This window comes from Rhinichthys klamathensis, unplaced genomic scaffold (assembly GCF_029890125.1).
Source record: "Rhinichthys klamathensis goyatoka isolate OS25496 unplaced genomic scaffold, OSU_Roscu_1.1 h1tg000352l_1, whole genome shotgun sequence".
Taxonomy (NCBI): Eukaryota; Metazoa; Chordata; class Actinopteri; order Cypriniformes; family Leuciscidae; genus Rhinichthys; species Rhinichthys klamathensis.
Window position 1 is genome coordinate 910,098 of NW_026606863.1, and position 26,757 is coordinate 936,854.

Below are 26,757 nucleotides of genomic sequence, written 5' to 3' on the forward strand. Positions count from 1 at the left end.
AAATGTATTTTATTTTCTGTGATCTATTTCTTCAGCGCCATTGAACATGCAGACAAAAATAAACTACACATGTAATGCCTTACCTGGCAGTTGTAACAAGTACTTGTACGGTTCCAGAAGAATCCTTTCAGAAGTTGCTCTTTTTTCTTCATCCATTCCTTCGTTTCAACCAAGAAACCTGCAGTGTGTGTGTGTGTGTGTGAGAGAGAGATAAAGAGTGTGAGTAAAACAGCCTCCACAATAAAATCTAAATGCCAGACGCACAGCCAATTACTCTTGGCCGAGTTGTTATTAATTCAATTGGCTTTACTTCCTAAACTCCTAACATTATGCAGTGTCGGGACACTTTGGGGTTTTCCCACAGGAAGCAGGGCATGATTTGCTCCAGAAGAACATGTGCAATCCTATTTTAATACAACTCAATCTAATTTACCTTTGAAAGAAATGTATAATGTTTCATTAAAGTATAATAAATGTGTATAAAATGCAATATTCTTAGTTAGTACTGTACAAAAGTTTGGGATCATTGATTTTTTTCCCCACAAAAACTTATTACAAATTAAAATAAATGTATTCTATTTGAATATATTTTTAAATGTGAATTTTCAGCAGTCTTCAGTGTCACATGATCCTTCAGAAATCACTCTAAGGCCCAGTCCCAATTCTCACTTGAGCCCTAAGGCCTTCCTGGAAGTGGACACTTGTTGAAAGTGCACTTAGCGGAGTAAGTGCGCAAGGGCCCAAAGCTGTGAAGAGCAGAATTGGGACAGTTTTGCACACGTCACTTCTGTTGTGATCAGGAGAGCAAACACCATTCATTTGGCTAATGTGTGTCCTGCTTATAACAGCTGTAACATGACACAATCCTTTGAATGAAAAAAATAATATCTTTTTTTTACTCTTAGCTACCAACCTTTCTGTTAATGTTATTAATATTAAAACAGTTTTTGGCTAAGATAAATTGTGATTGGGGTTTACCTGAGCTTATACTGCCTTACCGTATTCACAGCGATTCGAAATGCAATTTTAATTATGTTATTATGGAAATTGATATATGAAATTCTTCCCATCCCATACATGAAAAAATACATGACGTGTTGGTGATATATTATATATAGGCTAAGGCTATATTAAAAGTCTTACATAGGCTATCTGAAATAAAATGACACAACCCTGTCTCTTTTTGTTAAATTTCAGTTTTATTGATCAATAATAGCCATTATTAAATTATAAGTAGCCTAAAAAGTATAAGAAGCTATATAAGTCAAGAAAAAAAAGCAAGTTAAAAGATTCAGTCAAACACAAGTCAACAGGCTAACGTTACAACGTTACAGTTAAATAGCATAAATATATAAAGTTATGAAACTTCACTTTGCCCTCAGCCAAAACGATTTGCCAGGGAACAAATCATAGATTAATGAGACCAAAGATGGCCCGTTAGATATACACAAGCCGATTTATAGCTCATGTTTAACCACTAGACACAGAGCCCGCGGGAAACGTCAGAATGACTAGCCGAGGTAAGGCTGTTCCAGGCGGGGTACATGAGCGCTGTGCGCCCGCTGATCCCTGGAACTCCGAAAAAGTCCGATCAAATTTTTAAATATCTTTATAAACAAACCACAGATTTGATCTTTAAACAACTATATTCTCGACTGAAAAACTCTTAAAACTACATTCGGTGACACGATAACACTAATATTTTTAAATTTCGCGGCCTTGAAAAACACTTCACCGAACAGGTGTTCTGACGATTTGTGCTGCCTTGTCGAAAAATGCTACCGTAACGCGAATCGATCACAGAATGTCGATTAATATTATATGAAATACAATTATAATACAATTCTAAGTTATGAGTAGCTACTGTATACTGTAGACTACTGTTTTTATTTTTAAAACGGTGTGAAAATTAAAAATTATCATCAAATATTCATCTTTGACTTGTCAAAGCACACTTTTCCTTAGTAACTGAAAATTTCAGTTATTATTGTTCATCTGGCTGACCGTACACATTCATATGCTAGTTAGCATTTTTAAAGGGAAATTACAATATAACACATGAAAATGTACCTTTTGTTAAAAAAAACTGTGCTTCTGCACATGCGCATAATCATTAAGTAGCAAATCTCGATGGGTAGCATGAATCGTCAGAACACCTGCTTCCTTTATCTTCGGAGTTTCCGCTCCCGAACAGCACCATAGCAACCGTTCTCCCCCATTGGTTAGCTGTTCGAAACGTCACAACCCTACAAGGATTCTGGGTAATATCCCACAGCAAAGTGAGGTCTGATGCGCACTTGCGAAAGGGGTGCATTAAGTGCTCTTATGATCACCCCTGAAGAACACTATTAGAGGATCGGGACACCCTACGGTCTTGCACCCCTTAGCGAGAACGCGCATTGAGGGGCACAAGGGCGCAAGTGCGGGTATTGGGACAGGGCCTAATATGATGATTTGCAGCATAAGAAACAGTTATGATTATTATCAATGCTGAAAACAGTCGTGCTGCTTCAGATTTTTATGGAAAATGTGATTTTATTTTTCAAGATTCTTTGATGAATTTAAAGTTGCATTTAATTGTAACAAATCTTTTGTGACATTATAAATGTCTTTACTGTCGTGGCTTTTAATTAATTTTATGCATCCTTGCTGAATAAAGTATTAATTTATTTTTATTTTTTATTCTTACGGACCCCAAACTTTTGAATAATAGTTCACATACACGCATAAATACATACATTATACACACATACAAAACAGGGTTCAACATTTTAACCTAAAGCGTTATTCTTAAATGCTTATTATGATTTTAAAAAGTAGCCATTTATTGGACACTGGTGTTTTATTGATGTTGTTGCCATTGTATGAATGGGCAATAATGCACTCAAGTGATTTTTAACAAAGATGTAGGACAATTCAGCACTTAAAAGCACTCCTAAACCAAGGTTAAAATTACCTTAACACAACAAAATAATTGGCTTACTGCTTTATTAATTACTCAGTTTTTAAATGAATAACCCTACATGATGACCAGATAAAATATTGCCATTTATAACATCAGGTTTTAAATGATCATGCATATTAAATCAATGCATGACCAAAGAACAGTCAAAAACATCATGTGCATTAGTTGGGTTATCTAGAAATCATTCTGATCGATATCGAAGAACTCAAACTCACTGACAATTGGATCTAGTATTGCAATTCTTCAGAATAAATCGAATTAAGTCATTTAGAGAAAAACGATCAGTTACATCTCAGCAATTGGAGTGACACAACAACAGTAGATGAGAGCTCAAGCATCAACAGGAACGATTTATTATAGCATGTCGCGGTCATGGAAGTGCAGAACTGACTCATAAACAATCTCATGGACACGACAGAGACAAGCTTCAGCCGTCACAGCCCATCACTCACACAGACACATCTCTTCTGGACCCGAACAACACAAACCACTAGGGGCGTAACGATACCCTCATATCACGATACTGAACTCACGATACGATATTATTGCGATACTCCAAGACACATGATAAAAGGTTAACAAAAAATGTACTGTTGATTAAAATGCTACATTTGGTTTTACATTGTGTGTGTAAATGAATAAGTCTTGGACTTGATGCTGAAACCCAAAGCACAGGACAATAGAGACACCAGAACAACAATATTCATGATTCTGAAGCTGAAAATACTGAATTATTTTAGACGAATATGCTTCTATTGTGTTAATATACTACTGACTAGATATATTTAAAACAATGTCGGCCACTTTTTACTGGTAACATCAGATATTTGACAGAGTGCAGTTTTTCACCAGATATTAGCATGATGACAAATGTGATTTTGAATATTTTGCTAAATTTAGTCAGCTTTTTCATTGAACTTTCACAATGCTACACTAATAATAGTAGTAAGGCTTTCCTATGTGTACATATCAACGTACAATTTTGCCTGTATTATTGGTGTCCCCTTCAAAAATTGCTCTTGAGAAATGTTATGTTTGAGAAATGTTATGTCCAGCTTTGATCAGTACACAAGTGTTACACATAATAGTAGCCAAAAGTAATACACCACTTTACCACGTTATGGTTTAACAAGTATTATGTGCAAAATAAACAGTATAGCACACACAAAAAAGGATGATTTCATAATCATGCTTGGATTGCTTGCTATTGTGATATATATACTGTATATATTCATGTATGTGTGTGTCTGTGTACCAGTAATTTGACAAACAATTTCACTTAATATTATAATCCTAGCTAAATATTCACAAATGCACATCTAATAATAATAATAATAATAAAAACATAATAAATGAAATAGCATGTCTTCATACTATTTAATTTATATGTATAATAATAATTTTACAATATTTCTTATTCTTATTATTATTATTAATGTGCATTAAGTAAAATCAGATAGTATGGTAACAAAGTAAAATAAATGCCCCACCCACCTTTTCGATCGAAAAATCTGGATCCTAGCACTTCCGCTTTCGTAATCCAGCACGTCACTCTTCCGCTTTCAATTTTTTTTCACTCGCAGCCAGCTCGCTAGCATTAGCCAGTTAGCCAAAGACGGTAATTTAACTCCACTTCGATTCACAGCCCATTTAGAACGCGATCAAAACGGCACCTCATCATCTTTAGTACACTAATATCCCGCTATATGTAAAAAGAATAGATATTTAAGACGCGCCAGAGTCCCTTCAATTGATCTGTCATGTCTGAGTTTGACAGGAAGCTCACTCATCCCCGCTGCTCGCGCTTAAATACGCTATGGCGTCCGCAGAGAGCATGCGCAGAAAATGGGCGGGGCTTTTTTCCCCTGACGCCGCATTGAACTATGGTAGATGTAGTTATAGGGTAAAATGCCACCCTTAAGAATAATGTGTGTTTACTTTTAATCTGTAACATATTTAAATATAAGTTTAGCATGTGCAGATGATGATGCATCAGCCAATGTAGGAAATAAATAGAAACATTTGCTAATTTAGTTGTTATAGAACAAAATGCAGAATTATTCAAAGAGTATATCTTACCCCACTACTGGGGTAAACTTTTACAGGTTGAATAAATTATACCTTTGATATAATTTTTCATAAATGTCGTCATAAATGTAAAATACTGAATCAACTATTCTATTTAAATTTGAATTTTGATCACTTAGTTGAATAATTAAATAACCGATGACAGAAAAAGCAGAAACATATATATATATATATATATATATATGCACAAAATACTAAATGCACAAAACATAAATACCTGTAGAAGAGAATTTGATATTTTGAGACATTGTCTTTATCACTCTTCTTTGTATTTTGTGCATATGTAGTGTAAGTTTGTGTATGACACTGAATGTTGTTGTCGTTATTTTTACATTTTCGCAAATGTCATTTTAAAAACATGCAAGTCCCAACTAGCTTTGAAATTTCTATAAAATTATTGTTTTAACGATAACAAACAATGTTCTGTTGTAGTGCCTCATGAAAATGGCAAAACAAATTATCAGAACATAAATACAATAATGTTGAAACTTGAAAAGTTAGTTATTTTATTCAAATAAGCATTTAGACATTTTTATTGGTTTTAAAGAATTACTACTAAAGTACATTGCATAAACAAAAATAAGAAAAGTACATAATAAACAAAACAGTGACAAACTTAAAAGCTAAATAAAAACATGAAAATGTTTACAAATGGAAACACATTTTACAGCTTTCTTATTTTTTAAACAATGTTATATTTATGTAGTGTTAAAATTAAAAATTTAAAAACAAAGGCTCATTTTTTTACCTTTATGAATACAACAATTTGCTAAAAGAAGTAGAAGATTAATTAAGAAATATTCCTTATGATAAGATTTGTCATAGGATAAAAACAAAACAAATAAAAGCCCAGTTGAAAGCTGGGCATGATGTGAGCCTTAATAAAAAGAACAGAAATCTGACCAAAAACAAACTGAATGAGAACAACTTAAAAAAAAATGATTCAATGTTTCAACATGCAAACCACAAAATGTACAAAAGCGTTTAGACTTTTCCTCAGATTTAACTGCGATCAAAAGAGCATGCGCGTGAAGGTGGGCGGAGCCTGGAGATATTTCCCCACTCGCTGTTGAACTCTGGGAAATGTAGTTTACGTCATCATTGTGTGTTCCATCGTCGCAGTGACGATATAACGCGGGTGTCATGTTCAAAACATACAAGTCCCGAGTATCTTTGCGATTAAATGATCGCCGAGACGTTTTCCCCCGATTTCATCATCCAATAGGAAACGAGCGGGGCGGTAAGTGCGCGCGCAGCAGCCAATGAGCGCGCGCGGTGTCCACAGTGGGCGGTTTGTGTGTATCCTTCAGTCCGTTTCAGACGCGAGGAGGAGGAGGATTAAACACAGAGAAAACGAGTGCGATTGCGGAGCTATTTCGTCGGATTCGCATCCCGACACCTTTCCTACATTTTCGGACGACGTTTCCAGCGTTGATCGTCGATGATTTTCCTCGATTGTCCAATGGATTACTAATTTAACGGAGGAACATCGCGATCCGTCGGATACATCAGGTAGGACATCATGTTGACCAGCTAAAGTCTTAATGGAGACGGAGATCGAAAGAAAACTACGCTGCGTCGAGCTTCAATGTTTAACTAAATGATCACTTGTTAACATTATTCACGCGACTGCATTTTAATCGTTTACTTCTAATTTGACAGCGAGACGCGAAGCGCTGTCGATCAGAGGTTTTGTTAACCTTGTTTTCTCGCTGGCTGAAAGGTTTACGGCGTAAATAGTGCATCTAGACAGCGGGAGACTTTTTCTTCGCCTTTATTAGTTTGTTAATAGTCGATGTAGCAGACTGGGCAACTTTGGGCTTCACTTGTATCGCCGTCAGCAGATGTTGTGTTGGAATTCGCGAAAAGACTCGACCACTTTCTTTTTGCTGCTCGGCATCAAACAGCTCATGGGGAAACACTGCCTTGCTGGATCCCTTACGTAAGGCTTTGTGCGATCAAAAGAGATATTTAGACTAAAAGCGTTAAAATCTCTGAGTGCTTGAATTGGGATTATCTGCACAATAATCGTAGCGAACTGGAATCGGTCACGCGCTCTTTAAAACTCTCGCGCACGATTGTCTCTTCGAATGAATCAACAATCTTGCAGTTTTCGATTCCGTACGTTAAATTATCGCCTATTTTCTGGAAATTAAGCTTTTATTACGAGCTCTAACGTTAACGTTACCTTTCTAAGGATAAACCTAGTCGATCTACGGATCTTTTTGAGCGTGAGCAGAAATGGCTGGCGACTCGAGGAAGGCTAGTTTTCAGCAAGCAGATTTTCATCTCTACCGTCGGGTAACTTAGTTGTCAACCTAATTGTTATATTTGCCAAGATAATCGGTTGCATTTCGACGGTTAGTCTGAACGCGACAGTTATTGTTTGAACTGACATTGTCGTTAGGCTCACGCGTAGCGACGCATTTGTTTTCCATTCAGTTGATGTCGAAAGAAAACAAGTCCGATTTCCCCGATCGCAAGCAAGTTGTACAAACCCTGTTTGGGCTTGACCTTGTACGGAAAGCTATTAGATCGTTCATTGTGTTACACATAAACCGTCAGCATTTTGTAAGCCGAGCTTTGTCGCCTCCATCTAAACGACGAAAGCTGTCTCGTGTCAGTTTCTTTGTGATTTAACGTTAGCTAACTGTCTAGTTTTCTCCATTCGGCTTTATTCGAAATGGCAATGTCGCTGTCGTCCCACTTCATGAAGTCAACACGGCTTGCAGTGTTAAAGAGTGGGGGCGACATATTCCGTTCCCTTTGTATGTTCAAACCTGCTCTGAACGTCGCAATGATAAGAATGTCGATGTCAAGCGACTGCAGTTGTGTGGCTCAGAAATGGCGTCATAATGCTGAAGCGCAGTCGACATCATACGTGCACGCACGGACTAACTGTAAAGCTACCTCACTCGGTTAACTTTCTCTAGTAGTTGTTTTACTCAATTGTAATGCTGACTCCTCAACTCCGTTCGCCTGTAGAAGCGCTTCTGTGGTCAAAAAATAAAATCACGTTGATTCCGAAGTGACACGCGGTCATTATATAAACGGCTGAAACACTTATGGCTTAATGGTTCTGTAAGCAACTACCACAAATAAAATGTCCGCTATATCACTGAATATGTGTCTTTACAAATCACAACTCTCTGTGACAGCCACGGGCTCTGTAAACAGCTAAAAGAGTCAGGGGAGCGGTCCGTCCTGGTCTTAGCCAATAAGAAACGTGCTTTGTCCGTCAATCATTTTGTGCTGACATTGCTGGCATGTATGTGGAGGGCGGAGTATTGATGTGATGGGGGGGTTGTGTTAATTCAGTGACCAAGTGTGTTGGAAGTTAGCAAATAGCCTGAAATCGTTTACAGCACTTTTAAACCTTAAAGGGTTAGTTCACACGAAAATGGAAATTATCCCATAATTAACTCAACCTCAAGCTATTCTAGCAGGTGTATATGTCATCATATATACACAATCAGAATATATTCAAAAATATCCTGGCCCTTCCAAAGCTTTATAATGGGAGTGAATGGTACCCAAAAAAGGGTTATCCATCCATCATAAAAGTAATCCATTCGACTCCAGGGGTTAATAAAGGCCTTCTGAAGCGAAGCCATGCGTTTTTGTACGAAAAATGTCCATATTTATAACTTTATGAACTATAATCACTAGCTTCCGGTAACGGTCGTACACAAGTCTAGTTCCGGTGGAAGAGTGACCTCTCCCGACGCATAATTTATTGACGAACGTGGAAGCGCAGAGGATAGAGCAAAACAAAACACCGGTCACAAATTTGTTTGAACCGCGAGAGGCCCAATAATCACTCTGATTATGTTCGGTTGAAAGAAGAAAGTCATGTACACCTAGGATGGCTTGAGGTCAGGATGAGTAAATTGTGGTGAACTAACCCTTTAAAATGACCAATTAGACTAGATTTTTTTCAGTCTTTTTTGTAATTGCAAATGCAGGGACTGTTTTCAAACAGGTTTCCACTGAACACTTCTCCTGTCTGCCATTGGTTGACAAATAAATAGTTCTGGGCCCCAATTTAATAGTTGAGTCAATATTGCAGTGTCGGACTCGGTGCACAGTGTTTTTTACTCTTCAATGAAATTAATCAACTACCGTAATAAATGAGTTGTCTCTGTAAATTAAGCTATGGTAGGAAAAAAATATGACGTTGAAAAATTGCGCACATCACCTTTAACCATGTAAATGTTGGGTTGATTTTGATGTGTTCAAAGTAGACTTCAGGGCTGTAGTAAAATATTGCTGTTATTTCTACCATTATTTTTACTGTTACTATTACAAGAACACAATGGTGAATACCTGCAACCTTTCGGTAACCAGACCAGATCAGCAACCACTAAGCTTTATTACCTCTTCTTTGCGAACATACAAACCTAAAGCTAATTTATAACAACTAGAGACAGTTTCCTGGCTGTTAACAATAAAAACCTTTTCAACAGTTGTGTTCATATTACTTTGTGATGTTCATCAATGAATGTCACTTTGGATAAAAGAGTCTGCAAAATGTAAAGGTAACACTTTACAGTAAGGTCTTATTTATTAACATTAGTTAATGCACTAACTAACCTGAATGAACAATATATTTTTACAGTATTTATTAACCTTTGTTAATGTTAGTTAATAAAAATGTTCATGTTAGTAGCCTACACAGTACATTAACTAATGTTAACAGATCGCTACAACGTTTAATAAAAAAAATGGTAAAAATGTATTGGTAAACTTAATATTGAGATTCCCATTAATATTAATATATGCTATATGTTGTTCATTGTTAGTTCGTGTTAACTAATATTAACAAATAACAACTTATTGTAAAGTGCTATCAAAGAATAATGTAAATTAGACTAAGCTATATCTTTATCTTAAATCAAATCGCCAATATTGCTATGATTCGTTATAGTAATTAATTATCAATAATTATGACTGATTGAGTTTTGTAATTGATTTGAAAATATAATGCCGCACGCTGGACTTGAATGTTTCCTGTTGGTCTATATTGTCTGTGCACTACTTCTGAAAACGACGTTCGTCTGTTATAGGACAACTTAGTTTGAATAAACGAGCAGACACTGATTAGCTACTTGCTCTACGTTTATTTAAAATTAACAGCAAGACAACTAGAAGTGAATGTGTTTTCCATTAAATGAATCACACACAGTAAACAAATCCTTAACAAAAAAAACAGGCCTATTCTGGTGATGCGGTGGCGACTCATGTAACATGTAAGGGTGGCGCTACCAATAAAGCACCTAAAAGCTGTCACAAAGACCAGGAAAAGTAATGATTATGAATATGTAAAATATAGCAAGGAGATATTTTAATTGTTTATTAATAAACAAGTGTTTTCTTTGTCGGCTAAGATGAAGTTGACGATGCTGACTCGCGATGTTCAGTAGTGAACGCGCCAGAGAGAAATGCACATTTCATACGGATTACATTAGCAGAGAGCAGTCTGTTCGGTTTGAATTGTTCTGTTTAAAAGTAGACATGTCTGTGAGGCAAGTACCTTATACGCTGAGTTTCGGTTCATTTATTAGACAAGAGTCCAGTTCACGCGCCGGCGCCTCCGTGTCGTGATTATCTATCGTCTGCTATATTTACTTCTTATTTATTAAATCCAGGCAATTGGTTGATGAAACATTGATTAAAATTTAAGATACCATTAATACAAAACGAAATTCACTTTAAAGGTGCTATATGGAACTTTTCTTCTAAAATGAATCCTTTTTTTATTGCCTGTGTGTGAAGGGGTTGTAATCACACATTAAAATGATCCACTTGTCGAGTTTTGCTATTACCTCTGAAGGCCAGTATTCCTATTTCTATGTGAAGTCTCCGGGTCGGATTTACCGCGAAATCCAACGGATGTGACGTGCATGCGCGCTCCCGAGCCTCTCTCCTTATATACAGTCTATTGTAGACGGTCAGGGAGTTACGTCCGGTTAAAGGCGCACGTTTTTCGGCTTATATCTCAGTCAATCTTTGATCAATATTTCCAAGACTCTAATCGGTGCTGGACGGTGCCTTTCGAACGAGCCCACCCCCGAGGTCCAACTCGCCCGGCTCCCCGAGTTATAGCCGTTAAAATCGGGGGTCCCAGCGAACGGCGATCCGGTAGGGGGCATCCCCGAGGCCCGCCACTCTAGCGTTCGGGCAAGGGTTCCCTTGGGACCTCCTCCCCCGAATTTGAGCTCTCTGGGTCTTTGCGTTCCAGAGATACGAGCGATTTTCTTCTGAGATCGTGACGTCACCGGCGTCCGCAATTTTGCAGCGCGCCCGATGGTTTTCTGCTAATATCTCCGCGAAAACACCACCAAAAACTATGGAACTTATATGGTTCTTTTCAGCCCGACTAGATGGTCCCAACGAGCTCGGTGCTCGCCGAATTTGTCTAGTATTCGCCGAGATATTTGCGTAATAGACGGTATTGTCTATGAGTTTGAGCACGAGCGCTCTTGTAAAATTTGGTTGCAATCTGAAACATCACCACTAGAGGCCGCTAAAAGTTACGTAGAGCACCTTTAAAGAAAGGTTTTGTGCTTTCTGTTTGAGGTCTCTGTGAAAGTTTGAATGCTTTCAGAGCGGTTACGTCCGTAACGGAGAACTGTCACGTCCGTAACATTGTTTTTTCCTCATAAATGCGAACACGAAAAATAAAATAAAATGAATATTTTATGTTCTGTGGAGACTACAGTTAGGCTACTCATAATTTGTATTCTGAATACGTAACAACGGTACATGTATTCTGTTAGTTAGTTAGTTAGTTAGTTAACCTTTATTCATCCCCACAGTCAGAAATTCAGGAAATTGGTTACTCCCCAACACTGATATTAGTAGCCTATATAACCCTATCTGCAAGATATTTTAATAACACGGTTTTGGCGGTTATAGAGTTCTAATGATGGTGTTCAACTATAACCGTCGGTCTCACGGTTATATAATAACCGTCACACCCCTAAATGAAATGGGGGAATATTTGTGTAAAAAGAGCTTCAGAATTATGAATATTGTTATTCTGGTGTCTCTATTGTCCTGTGCTTTGGGTTTCAGCACCAAGTCCAAGACTATTCATTTACACACATTTACACACTCGGTGGCTGGTCAAGAAATGTTTTAGTTTTCGCCATCCCTATTCGGTACGGCTCACTTGTGGCGCTTTTCCACTGCACGGTACGGTACGGCTCGGCTAAGTATGCCTCGCTTTAAATGGTACCACCTCTGTCGAGGTTCCAAGCGTACCGTACCGTACCGATACTAAAATGTGACGTGAACACACTGCAGATCACTGATTGGTCAGACAGAATCGTCACTACCAGCGTCATTGTATTTGCGAGACATCAAACCCGCTAGATTTAAATAGCCAGTAACAGCCACCGCTCTAGCACCTGTTTTAAAACTACTTGCTTGAAGAAAAATGAAAGAAAGAAAACTTCCAAAAAAGAAATGGCTGAATCGTGGTCAGTGGACGAAGTGCAGACGATCCTCTCGTTGGTTGCCGAGGAGCGGATAAACTATAATGGTCAGACTATAATCCCACACACTTTGAAGCGGTACGAACTGCAGTGGAAAAGCAAACCGAGCTAAAGCGAACCGAGCCGTGCCGAGTCGTACCACGCAGTGGAAAAGCAAACCGAGCTAAAGCGAACCGAGCCGAGTCGTACCACGCAGTGGAAAAGCGAAGCGAACCGTGCCGAGCCGAACCGTACTGAGCCGAACCAAACCGTACCACGCAGTGGAAAAGCGAAGCAAGCTGAGCCGTACCGAGCCGTACCAGCAGTGGAACCTTTACACTCATCTGTTCGGTGTCTAGCTCTCGGTCTCATTATAAATATGTGTTCATGTCTTTCAGCTGAAGACCTGAAAGTGAGTTAACTCAAGAGGATCACCGTGGACGGAGATGAAGGTAATGCTCCTGAACTTTGATGAAATGAAAGATGAAATGCTTGAGGTCAGATGAATAGTTAAAGAATATGCCGAATTGCCGAGCTGACTTGTCTATAGACATTGGTTTACATCACAGCACGACAAAACCATGCTTTACTTGCTTTTGTCAGTTGCAGTTTGTACTGGGAGAGACATTCTCATTTACCTGGACAATTTGTATTTTTGTTATGTCATTAGTATTCTTGATCTGTTTTCCTGGAGGTGGAAGACGTGAATTGTATGTTGTATCTTGTCGACTTTTGATAAATGCTGCAAGCTTGAAATTTGATTTCATGGGGTTTATAAGATCCTCATTGCTTGTTTTTAAAGTTTAAGCATTAGTATTTTTTGGTAATGCATTTTAAACCACATTTTTATTGTGTTTCGATCTGTGTCTGCTGTTTTTGTTTAAACAAGAATCTTTCCTTTGTGTAGCACTGAATCCATTTAAATGGTCACGGTGTTGAATTTTGCATAAGAATTTTGCTCCGAAGTGCAGACATGTTCCCACAGACGTGCTGCTCTCCGGTAACTTCACTGCTCGGTACAGAAAACATGAACGCTTTGCTTCCTGATTTTCTTTTGGTCTATTTCTATCTATAAATTCATCATTGGAGGAAATGTAATACCAGTCGGCTCTTCGGTTGTTTTCAATTTAAAACATTTATGCTTTTGTTTCCATGGTTACTAGCGACCAGATCGTTGCCTGTAAAATGTATATCATTTTGATTAAACTAGGTTAAATAACAAGGGGCAGTGTAAGGAAGAGAATAGTCCAGTGGATGGCGAAAGCAATGTTGAGGTTAAAGCATGCTTTGTCAGGGCAAGAATTTAAGGGCCTGTTTGGCTGTTTATTGGGGGTGGGAGTCTTTTGGAATCTCACATTTAGATTTAAATCTATTCTTGGGGTCATGATTCGATAAAAAAAAAAACGATTTTAGATTTTGAATTGAATTTTGATTCAATATGCATTAATCTGAGCACCTGATCAATGAACTCCACATGGATCCTTCACAGAAACGGCTGATCTAAAATGGCCCTTTAGTCCTTGAAGCCCCCTCCGTATGTATAAGAAAACTTGTGTCCCCAATTAATTGATATTTAATACAACTCATAGGTGTAATTAAACTTTAAGTAAAGTTTCGTTAAATTATTATTTTTCAATCTCATGTTTCAGTGATTATCAGCTGGTTCCTATCAGTGGCTGATCGGTTGGAGTTAGAAAAATATAAGATGTGTTGTTTTATTCTCAATATTTAGTGATAGCCTCATATACAGGATATGTTAATTCGACATTCATTCGATATTTGTCATTTGCTCTCTTATTTGAACTTTTGTCATTAAAATAGATTCGTTTTTTTAATTGGCAAAGTTCAAAAACTCATACATTTAAGGTATGCTAGCTAGTTTATTGCTGCATCATCAAATAACTTCTATTGAACATGGATCCATTTAACAATCATCAGGCCAACATAAATACAGCAGAACAAAAATGCATATGAAATAAACAGTGCTTTTCAGCTAGGTCTAAGTGTTCAGGTACAGAAATAAAGTAATCAAATGTAAAATTATATTCTTCATTGTTTAAATTATAAATATTAGGATGCTGTCACTTTAAGAGCGGCACAGATCCAATATACTGATACACAAGTGTTTTATTTCTCAACTGTTTACGTTCATTTAAGACTTAACCGACTGTTACAAGGATACAGGCATCGCAAACTCTGAATTGACTTGACAAAAAAAAAGACAAGTAAACAGTCAGTAAGAAAGTAAGAACAAATAAATATTACAAACGATAGCTCAAGTAAATAAAATAGAATAAAGATACTAATTAAATAAACCGTGCTTTAAGTTTTTCAGGTTGGTCTAACAGTACTATTCAGGTTAGAAATAAATCAAATGTAAAATATACACTGCATAGTCTTCACTGAGTAAATAAATACAGATGAATCCTTACAATTAAATTTACAAAAGTTATTCAGTCAAGAGCAGTGAGTGATTTTTCTCTCGTCTTTTGTTGTTTGACTAACATTAATGATGGACGGCAGCTGCTTTATTAGGTTGCTGTCACTTTAAGACCGAATGCATGGATCCAATATACTGTTACATAGGGGTGGGCGGTATGACCAAAATTCTATTTCACGGTATGACTAATTTTATTTCATGGTAACGATATATTTCACAATATAGTTATTTATATATGTACTTATTCTCGAAAAATCGACAAAAAGGGCTTTGTATAATAAATAAACCCAAATACTTTAGAAATGAAAAGTACTTCACATTGTTTTCTGTTTCTCTTATTTGGTCAATTATTTCTTTGGTAAAAAATTTTGATAGCTAAATATAAACAAAACACACTCATCAACTTTTAGATGAACTGCCCCCAACTGATTGATATTAAATACAACTCCTATCGGTGCAATTAAACTTTAAATAAAGCGTTGCTGAATAATTTTTCAATCTCATGTTATGCTTTACTTCATCAATCAGTTTATAATATCTGAATATTTTATATTGAACTATTCTATTCATGATAAATTAGTTATTTCCTTTTAATTTTGTAGGATAGTAATACTAGTTATGTTTAAATGTGTTCCCCGGTACATTTTTGCCATGTCTGCTTATAGGCTACATATGCGTTTTAAGGGGCTTGTTTTGCCCTTTTTGTGATCTGGCAACCCGTCACCCTGCGCTTTAATCAATATAAGTTCAGAAGTGACTAGAAGGAGAGCAGCAGCAGTTTGAAAACCGAACAGCAGCTACTGTTAGTGTTGACAAAGTAGCCTAGTTTAAATTATACACACCTTGTAACTGCGTCATTATTTGACCATAGCCCGGTGAACACCGCGCTCCCTCAGTGCGTGTGCACGCGCGCGTCTTCTGCATCAGTAAAATGCGATCGGTTAATTTGAGTGTCAAGCTGTAATCACGTATCGAATCAAAGGAAGATTTTATCAGCTGGTTCGGTGGCCAATTGTTTGGACTTAGAAATATATAACTCGCGCTGCACATTTAGTAATTTTGCCTCAGATAGGCTACAGGATAGGCATTCACTTTAACAAGCCGGTTGTTCATTACCACGGCAAACTGTTTGCGTGTTTAAAAACTATACATAAGAGACGGAAAGATACAGATAACTATACATTATTTAAGGATATTTCTATTTGTTACGATATTGATATATGAACTGTTGTTGTCAATTAATGCTTTGCGAGCATGCACTCTGTAGCCTGGGTGCTGCACTGCTCTAGTTTAACTGCTGCGCGTGCGCCTTTCCCCCCGAAAATATCACATTAACAACAACAACCCTTTAGAAAATGTAATTCCTTTGTGGATCCTCTTGATCTGCTTTCTCCGTGTTTCTTTTTACAATTCTCAGTGTTTCAGTCTCACGCACGTTGCACGCGAGTTAACCACGCCCACTTATTTGCATTTCGCGGTATACACGGAATAAAAAAATCTGTTACGGTTGACATTTTCTACCGCGGTAACGATATATACCGTCATACCGCCCAGCCCTACTGTTACACATGATTTTTATTTCTCAATTGTTTACATTCACTTAAGACATAACTTAAAGTGAGAGAAGAAAGAGCACAGCTGGTGTTGGTGTATCGACTCTGCGGAAAAGGAGTACTGGGACCATTTCAGTTTAGATATTTTTGACAACACTAAAGTGCATCATGCAGCCTAAAAGCCCACTGTGTACATGCATTACGCAGGATACTGGCTTCAGTCCTCAACAACGCTGTGATAAAAATTCATGGCAGGGACGTGGAGGTGCAGTGGCCACTGAGTCACGCACCATTAGCAAACTCCAACACTTTTAGCTTCCACCCCTGTAACATATGGTCATGCCCAGCAGCGGGGATGACAGCATGAAGATTATCACACAGATCCATCATGCACTAGTGGTCAAGTCGGTGGCGGCACTCGGATTCTCTGTTGGATGTGGTTGCTGTTATCTGTTATTTGAATGACCGTGTGTGTGTGGTACAATGAGATTTAACCATCTGCTCCACTGACTGACTGACTGTGAGTTTGAGGACTAACCTGAGGCTCTTATTATTCACATTGTTCATCAAGCTGCTCATTTGACTGTGAACTTTTACTGCTCTTTTAGTAATCTTACTAATCTTTTAGTATTATATCTGGGAAGAGAAGGCTGTCTAATTGTCTTGCTTACATCGTTTCTCACACACTAGATAGTAGTCTGAGTACATTAGCAGCATCAACACTTGTTCAGTGTCACGGCCAGCTCGTTTCAAGCCACAACATAAGAGGGATCATACACCAGCGTTTAATGAATACAAGTTGATTTATTATTTTAAACAAATACATCAATAAACCAAATAACATAAGTCTAGGGAGAGTAAAAAAACAAACAAATTAAATAACGGTAACAAAATCTTAAAGCTACATGATATATGAAATGTATGAGGAGGATCGAAAGAAAATAAATCAGTGAGATGTTACATTGTGGTGGAGAGCTGCTCCTGAGAGAAACTATCTACTAACCTCAATCAACTTATCTACTGCATTCCCCTAATTATCAATTAACATGAGGAGTAAGGATGCCAAATTACAAGCATTCCCATGATCAATCGTCCATTAACAGTTCAATACAAATCGTCCATTTAAATGAATCAATGAATGGATTAATCATTAACCTTAATGCTGTGAGATGGTCTACTAGTGGCATCTATTCGCCGGCGTGCGCCAATGCCACTTAAACACCGGCTTCCTCAACCTAATGAAAAGCTTTTTTAGTCTAAATTAAAGGCTAGTAGCAGGATTGTAAAATGAATCGATGTGATTATGGTCATTTGATCAAATTAAGCAAGTGTGCCGTAGTTACGTTTGTGATCATTTTACGTTAAATGTAGGGCCTTATCAAATCCGTTTTATTTTTCCCCAAATTCCGTTTTGTCCATTTTAATTTTTAAATCTGCCTTTAATGTTAATGATTAAAATGTACACAAATAAAACAGGAATGACTTTAAATTTATTGAGGTAAAAGACATTTACTCTTACTTTTCAGCACAAATACTGCATGATGCAACATAACACTGCACTCTAAGTACTTCAAGTAACAACAAAATATGGTTATGAGCTTTAAACTGTCCAGTAAAATAAATTCTATTACAGGGCCTGAATTTCGTTTTGGAAAATGGGGGGGGGAATCCCCCTTAGATGATTCTCATAGTATTGGGGATAGTATTGTTGTTAAGAATTTACACATCACAAGAAAGCTTGATTTAAATTGTTTAATTAAATTGAAAAAAAGTAGCACAAATAAATACAATAGAATAAAGATACAAATAAAGAGAAAAGTTTTTGAATAGGTCTTACACTATACAGAAACTGAATAAAGTAATCAAATGGAAAATAACACTGGGTAGTATTTTAGTCCTGAATAAATTAAATACATAGGCTATTAATCCTGATTCCTTTAACTTAAAGCTATCTTTTGTTATTTTGACAACAAAATTAATGACAGACACATATGGCTGCCGTCACTTTAAGAGCTAGTGCACGGATCCTGTGTTCATTATACTGGCATGCGTTTTATGCTTATTAAAGACAAAAGCGACTATGTTTAGAGTATACTCACGAAGACCGAAATTGACAATTTTGCGTGTTAAAGCAATATAATCTGCGAAAAATAACTTTTTTTACTGGCCAGCTGTTTTTGAGGCGGATTTTCTATGAATGTGCGCCTGGAAAATAATCTCTCAGAGCGCGCGAGCACTGATTAGTTTAAAATCACTTGAATGTTTAAACTGGTAAGACTTAAAAAGACGTGCAAATGGTAAACTTCAGTCACGATGCACTGCTGGCCCGATTGTGCAAGTGAATATTCCGTCATGTCCCGACCTTACAGTCTATGGTCCCGAGTCCCGAGTCCCGACTCCTAAACGCGAGTGTGTGTTATGGCCGCAGCGCTTGATGCTTGCCTTGCACAACACATTTTGAGAAAAGAGACAGAAGACGCGGCACCGCTGAACACTCACGCTGTTTGTGAAATTGCATCTGGCAGATAGTTGTTAAAAGAATGATTTGATTTTATAATCTGTGTGGATTACGATTGTGGGAATTTCCCGCATTATAAATGGGAGACCTGCGGGAATGATTAGAATTATGGGCAATACCCGCAATCCCGCGCCGAAATTCGAGCCCTGTATTAGTTTATATAAAAGTCACACTCTGTCTCTCTCTCGCGCACTGTCGAGCTCGCTCTCGGACACACTCGGTCTCTCTCGCGCAGTGTCACTTCGCTTTTGTCCAGTCTGGCACCTCATAGACAGACGTGCACGGGTGTGTGTGTGTGTGTGAGAGAGAGAGAGAGAGACGCGTGAGTGACAGAGAGACGGAGGGAGAGGAGGGAAAGGAAATGCAACTGATGCGTTGCGTGTTTTAAATCGCGTTAAACAAAATGAACGAACCGCTATCGTTTATGTAGCCTATGGGAAACACTTTATAAAAGTCACGTGCGAACTGCTCGGCTTGGTACTTAGCCGAGGGCTTAGCGTCGAGTTTCTTAACTTTTTCGCCGACGAAAGCAGAGCCGTGGAGAGCCGGTTTGCCATGCTTTCAATGTTTTGATGCCGTCATTGGAGCTGAAATGACGGGAGGGGTTGTGTCGCCCAGATTTGCTTCCCCCGGTCTGCATTTTCACCAGACATGCGTTCTTCTCCCACACAAAAACAGAATTTCATTCCAAATATGTAAAATTCTGCGAAATTCCGCGTTAACACTAGATTCCGCATTAATTGGCCAATTCCGCGATTCCGTGATCGCGGAATTTATAGGGCCCTATAAATGGAGGTTATTAGGCCTGCACGATATATATAGCCTAGTTTTACCATCGATATACGACAATTCACCATGACGTCGCAACAGTAATAGACGTTCTTCCGGGTGGCAAAAGCCGAAGCGTTTCTATGGCAATGCTAGTAAATTGCTTGGAAGGGAAACCAACTGTCGACAGTAAAAATGTAATAAAAATAACTAATGTAATTAATATAATGCGTTTTTTTTATCATAATAACAACTGTGTTTAATGATATAAGTAAAAAATAAATATGATAAATATGTAATATAGTAGACCTACACATAATTAGCAAAATACTCTCTAGCTCTTTTTTTCTAAGCAAAATAACCCCAAACACAACACGTTTTCATTATCGTTTCAACTTTTATCAACAACAATGTTTTTAACTATGTAACTGTTACAGTAGCCGGCTGGATCTCTTCAGTTAGTCAGTAGAAGCCGCTCGCGTTCTGCCACCCGGAAAGGTGTATTGTTAAGGTGTATCCACCCTATTGTTTGTAAACATTCTGAAATGCCCTATTGCCATGTGCAATGTCAAGTGTTGGGATCGTAGTTGGTCCGTACAGACCAGGCACCAAGCTTCGAAACGGACGTGATTCTCGGCTTAAATGCAAAGTTGAATTATCAAAGAGCAAAAGTTTATTGTTTGCATGTGTTTTAGGTCCTGACCATTTTAAAATTCAAGTGATTTTAAACCAGACAGCGCAGACCGCACGTGAACACCGGATTCCCGTCTCTTCCGCCAGAAAAATATACACACACAATTATTTCAAAATGCTTGCCTACAAATATCCTCGTAGACACTCAAAGAAAATGGATGTATATCATTATATTGGATCTGTACATTAGCTCTTAAAGTGACAGTAAGATTCATTTACATATTTTTATGCAGTGTTGTTTTGCATTTGATTATTCGATTTCTGTAACTGAATATTGTTACTTACCTGAAAAACATAAAGCACTGCTTATTTCATTTGTATCCTTGTTCTATTGTATTTATCTATGCTTGTAATTTGTTCATTATGTTCTATGCAGAATTCACTCCCCTACAAAATCACCCCAATCGTTCTAGAATGATTAATTCTTTCCAAATAGTGCTATTCAAATCATCTAGTGAAACGGTTTTCATATTGCAATATATATCGCAGAAATACAAAATATCATAATATCATTTTTTTTTCAAATATCATGCACCCCTAATTCAAATGTAATATATATATATATATATACAGATTATTTCACAGACTCAGAAACCGATATAAAATGTAAACCTTGTAAACACACCTTCATTTTCAGGCTGGCTGTTGCATCCCTGGACTCCTGAAAGTTGCATAGCTGGCAATTTAAGCCGTTTTAAATCCACTATGCATCAGATATTTACACTGGGCGTTTCACTGGTGTGCCACCAGACCAGTTAATGGCAGTAGGAAATTATTGGACTGCAGACTGTCTAAAACTCAATGAGATCTCTGGCCAGTTGAGTGAGCACTACTGGTTGTTGCATGTAATTATATCACATTACATCACATCCTCAGTTATATGAACGCAGTGAGGAAGACATGGTGTGTGTGTGTGTGTGTGTGCTAATTTTGAGATGGTCATATCAGACACTTCCCACCCTCTGACACGATAATACAAAAGAAATGGCAGACACGGCCGCTGTTTATCTCACTGGTCTACTCCGTCGAGTGTGTTAACATCCGTCTGGATGTGTTGATGTCTCCTATCTCCATTCTGAGAAGCGTTTCATTTCACCTTGTGGCAAGAAATGCAGACATCGAAGTTCCCTCAACGAAACAGACAGCGCCGCGGAGAGATGATGACTGCAAATGGTGTATTTAACGGTTTTTGGCTATGCAAATGTAAATAAAACATCTCAGGACTATAAAAAAAACGTTCTTTGTGTGTGTATTAAGCAGAACGCCTGCAGGAGAAATACGAGTTTAGGCTGAATTGCAGTTCCTGAAAACAAATGGATATTGGATTGTATTAGTATTATTTATTTATTTACTATTATAGTATTCATATTTTGAATTGGCTTTTTGGCAGTTTTTTTATTTTAGTATTTCTATTTAACTTTAATTTCTTTCTTTTTTTGTGTAATTTTAGTACTTTTTCCACTTAATTGCCTAGTCAACACTTTTAATATAAATGTTTCATTGAAAGGTTATTTGTATTTCAGCTTTATTTCAATTAACAAAAGCTATTAGTTTATTAACAATAACAGCACTAATAGAAATGGCTCGATCCTTTTTATGTGCATTTTTTCCCCCATTGATCTCCAGTCACAAATGTTCTGCTCATGTAGAATAGTAATAGCTAATGTAAATATACAATAAAATAAAAAGCAAAGGTTTTCTGGAAATGTCTCCAAATTGTTCCTGCAAACCTTGCAAAATAAATAATTTTTGCGCTTATGTTCTATTCTATGTATATAATGGTGTTTTGCCTCGAGGTAAACACCCAAACCTCTTTTTCCTGCATGTAAGATAGGTCAGCAATAGCACAGACTAGTTCTCCAGTTTAAAGAATTGAACGGCACAACAAAGAGAGGCTTAAAAGCCGGGCTATTTTCTACCGTTTGGTCTTGAAGGAGCTTAATTCTTCCTTATTCCCCTCGATGTCTCATTGCTTGGCGAATAAGCCTAGTCATGGTTAGGTAAGAGTATTGTTTGGTTCTTGCTTTGAGATTTTGTCCCTGGCTGAAATAGCACCAGTGATTGCATTGGCGAGGTTTGTCTTTGTGTTCGCCGTCGCTCCTCGTCTCTTGTGTGCGGCTCGATCCATCAGATTGACCTATTTTGAGGAGGGTGATTTAAGGTTGGTGGAGAGACGGACATCTCTTGGCTGTTTCTATTTATAAAGTATGACACAGAAGACTGCCAGCGATGAAGACTAGAGCAACCTGTTCCTAACCCCTTCCTCTGTGACGACTGACACCCGTCTCAAATCCAGTGCTTTCAAGCCGCACGATCAAAAACACTTTTCAGTGACCAAAGGATATATATATTTTCCGGCAATATTCTGCTCGGAGAACTAGTAAGGTAGTTTATCTGGATTTTTCATAGCATTGTTTATACAATGTTTAGTTATTATAACATTACAGTTATTTTAGTATTATTTTTTATAATATTTATATATTTTATGTCGTTTTTTTAATTATATTTTTTACTTCATTTCAATTTTAAGTTTTTGGCATTTTGTTGTATTTTTTAAAATATTTTTATTTAGTATCTATTTAGCTTTAATTTAGATTTATTTCAGTTTTAGTTAATACTGAAATAGGGATGCACGAAATATATCAGCCACCATATCGGTATCAGCCAATATATGTTCATTCTTAATGTTATCATTAACGGCCCTATAAGACAATTTGGCTGATATATTAAAGCCGATAAATAATGAATTATTTCCTTCAGATGAGAAACTTCAGATACAAAATGATGTTCAACATGATGGTTTTGAATTGCTTGAAATATGATTGTAATCACTTCAAAAAGGAAAATACGTTTAAATGCAACATGTGCTGTCATATAGGCAACATAAAATTATAATGAGAACATTATAATTGTGTTCTTGGGACTTTAATGGTGAGACTTTGGTTTTTGTAATCAGGCTCTCAAAAATGATATAAAAATTTGGATTTAGATTTATCAGCCAATATATTGGTTATCGGCTTTCAAATATAAAGACTTATCAGTATCGGGCAAAATTTTTATATCGGTGCATCCCTATACTTAAACTTATTTTATATATATCAATATGGCTATAATTGTTCTTGTAGTTATTATTAAAGAAATATATTAGCATTGTAATATTTTATTGTAAATTAAGAAAATGAATATAATTAATTTTACATACTAAAATTTATAGCCTTTTTAATTTTCAAGCATTAATCCATCAAACATTTATTTTGATGGTAAACCGCAGGCATCCCTTAAATCTGCTTTTTTTGTTAAGTGCTTCTCATTACAAATATGTGTTTATGGTTGATCCATGAGTGCGGAGTTATTGATTTGGCATCAAGTTAAAAATGGAGTAATTGCGTAATAGTGCATGAGCGACTGAATGTGAGCAAAACGTTGTTACATAACGGATAAAAAGGGTAATTTCTGCCCGCATGTTTTAAATCTCTGGTGTATTTCTGTCACTTGGCTGGTGTTTTTGCCCCCAGCCCTGGTGAACGTGTAACCCTTCCCTCCAGCACTGTTGATCAAACGCTGATGAACGAATGTGAAGAGGCGTCCTGCTGCTACAGAGCGTCTGCTGGTAATTTCGACCTCTGGGAGATGAGGTCGTGATTCATGGAAACTGAACAGATTTGGATATGTTTGGTTGTGATGGTGGGAGGCATATTTGACAGATTTTGTGGTTCAAAGGAGGCTGTCTGGCCTTGAGTACTTGTTAATCGCCATGTTTGATGTTGAAGCCAGAGGCAGACTTAACCGAACTCAACTGTGGATTATTGAAGCAGCCCAACACCGTTCCCGCATGGTCATGACAACGTTTTCTTTTCTTTTCTTTTCTTTTCTATACTGACTTTAGAAAAGGACATTCAAGATCCAGAACTTTATACAACCAGTAGGTCAGACTATGGGTGAACCGTGGTCAATGTAAAATGAAGATCAATGCACATTCTGTATTAATATAATCTACATTCCAGTTGAAAACCTACAGTAACTGAGCTATATTGACAGAATTTTTTTTATTTTTTATTCTAGAATCTATGTTTAAACTAATTGTTAATAAATTAAATTATTTATTAAAGTCCCCATGTGGTGAAAATCAAGTGTTTAATGTTGTTTATATGTCTATGTGGTGTTTTTAATCTGCTTTAAGACAAACCATGTGTAAGTTCATAAGTCGACAGCATTGCTGAGTATTTTCTGCTTAAAACTGCAGTGAACCAAAGACAGCTTTAAAAACACGGTTTGAAATCGCTGGTGTTTCTGACGTCACAAACGACCTTGTAACCAATCAGATCAACGTGTGATCGTCAACCAGTGGATCTCTGAGCTGAGTGAGTGAGTGGAGGCGGGGCTCATTTGCATATTCATAGAACCGCACATACTAAATGAGGCAAGAGTGTCGAGTTACATTCAAGCTATTTTAAGGCATGAATAAAATGTTTTAAAAGATGTTTTCAAGGTGAATGCATACCTTCACTATAGGGGTCAAACAACTAAAAATCAAGTCAAGTCAAGTCACATTTATTTATATAGCGCTTTTCACAATACAGATTGCATCAAAGCAGCTTCACAGTGATAACATGAAAGTAGTACAACACAGTTCAATAATATTGTTGAATATTAAATATCCCCAACTAAGCAAGCCAAAAGCAAGGCGACAGTGGCAAGGAACCAAAACTCCATCAGATTGGATGGAGAAAAAAACCTTGGGAGAACCCAGGCTAGTCAGGGGCCAGTTCTCCTCTGGCTAACAATAAGTCAGGAATCTTGGTGTGTCTCTAGAGTCAGACCTTAGTTTCAGTAGTCATGTCAAAGCAATCTGAAAAATAGTGCAAGAATTACATGCTTTGTTTCCAGTCAAGACTTAGAGAAACGTGTGCATGCTTTTATCACCAGCAGGGTGGATTATTGTAATGGACTCCTCACTGGCCTTCCTAAAAAGACCATCAGACAGTTGCAGCTCATACAGAACGCTGAGCAGAACCAGAACATATGAACACATCACACCAGTCCTCAGGTCTTTACACTGGCTCCCAGTTACATTGAGGATTGATTTTAAAGTATTATTACTGGTATCATTCCTGGATAGGACCTCAATATATTGCAGATATGCTCACTGAATATAAACCTAACAGATCACTCAGATCATTAGGATCACATCGGCTAGAAATACCAAGGGTTCACTCTAAGCATGGAGAGTCTGCTTTTATGCTGAACCAGCTTCCAGAAGAGATCAGATGTGCTCCTACAGTCACATTCAAATCCAGACTCAAAACACTTCTGTTTAGCTGTGCATTTACTGAATGAGCACTGTGCCACTGTTCGTCCGACTGTTTGCACTGTATCTTGTTTAATTTTTTATTCTAAACTGTTTTAATTATTCTTATTTCTTTTGATTATTTTAATTTCTTCTATCTAAAGCACTTTGAATTACCATTGTGTATGAAACATGCTATATAAATAAACTTGCCTTGCCTAAATATGTCATTTTGGTGATCAAAGGTGAGTTTTAAAGGACAAAATTATTTATTTATCTTAAAGCACATTAAAAACACCACATAGACATATAAACAACATTAAAAACATGATTTACACCACAGGGGGACTTTAATACGTGTAACTACTATTTACTAATACTTTTACGTATTATGTTTATAGTGCTTTAAGTATCAGCTGCATTATAGATGGAATTAATTTTTTTATTTTGGTGCCATTTTCCACACAAGGCGTTATTTTTGACTTCAAAAGCAGATTTTTTTTGTTTGGTCAAAGCTTTTTACACTTCCATAAAAAAAACAGCCAGTGCCTATTTGATTCACTCACACATGTGCCACTTGATGAGTGTTCATTTTGGACCGTTTTATTTATATAAATTTTTTTGGGCTAAGGCCATGCTTAAAAATATTCTTGTTTGCCGTAACCCGACCGACCCTGTCAAATTAGGACCGACCCAATTATTTATTTTTTTCCCCTTTTAGTCCGACCGACTTGCCGGTTGTAAACTTGCATTAAGACCGACCGATTTTTTTTTTACTCTTCAAACAACTAATACAAATGCAATAAAATAATATACATTTATTATAGTAAGTATTGTGAATATAAATTGCGTAGGCTACGTTCTTTCTTTTAAATAAAAACCCGTGGCGTCATCTATTATGATTATGTTTACACCATTGGTTTACGCATGTCACACTATGGCCTGTGCGTTCGCTTCGTTTCATTCA

The 26,757-nt window shown here is 37.1% G+C and overlaps 2 protein-coding genes across 4 annotated transcripts in view; one reads left to right on the forward strand and one right to left on the reverse strand.

Annotated features, from left to right (window-relative positions):
• The window catches only part of ggps1 (geranylgeranyl diphosphate synthase 1), a 43,560-nt gene extending 38,781 nt beyond the window's left edge, over positions 1-4,779 (reverse strand). Inside the window, exons 1-2 of the mRNA XM_056232666.1 lie at positions 4,460-4,779; positions 84-178 (exon numbers count right to left, since the gene is read on the reverse strand). Of these exons, the coding sequence (XP_056088641.1) occupies positions 84-156 (73 nt within the window). The 5' untranslated portion in view covers positions 157-178; positions 4,460-4,779. The remainder of the gene's footprint in view (positions 1-83; positions 179-4,459) is intronic.
• Positions 4,780-6,356: 1,577 nt separating this feature from the next.
• Positions 6,357-26,757, forward strand: part of arid4b (AT-rich interaction domain 4B) — a 141,580-nt gene continuing 121,179 nt past the window's right edge. For all 3 annotated transcript variants that reach the window (XM_056232641.1, XM_056232643.1, XM_056232644.1), the window contains exons 1-2: positions 6,357-6,565; positions 12,930-12,983. In XM_056232641.1, the coding sequence (XP_056088616.1) occupies positions 12,978-12,983 (6 nt within the window). In that variant the 5' untranslated portion in view covers positions 6,357-6,565; positions 12,930-12,977. The remainder of the gene's footprint in view (positions 6,566-12,929; positions 12,984-26,757) is intronic.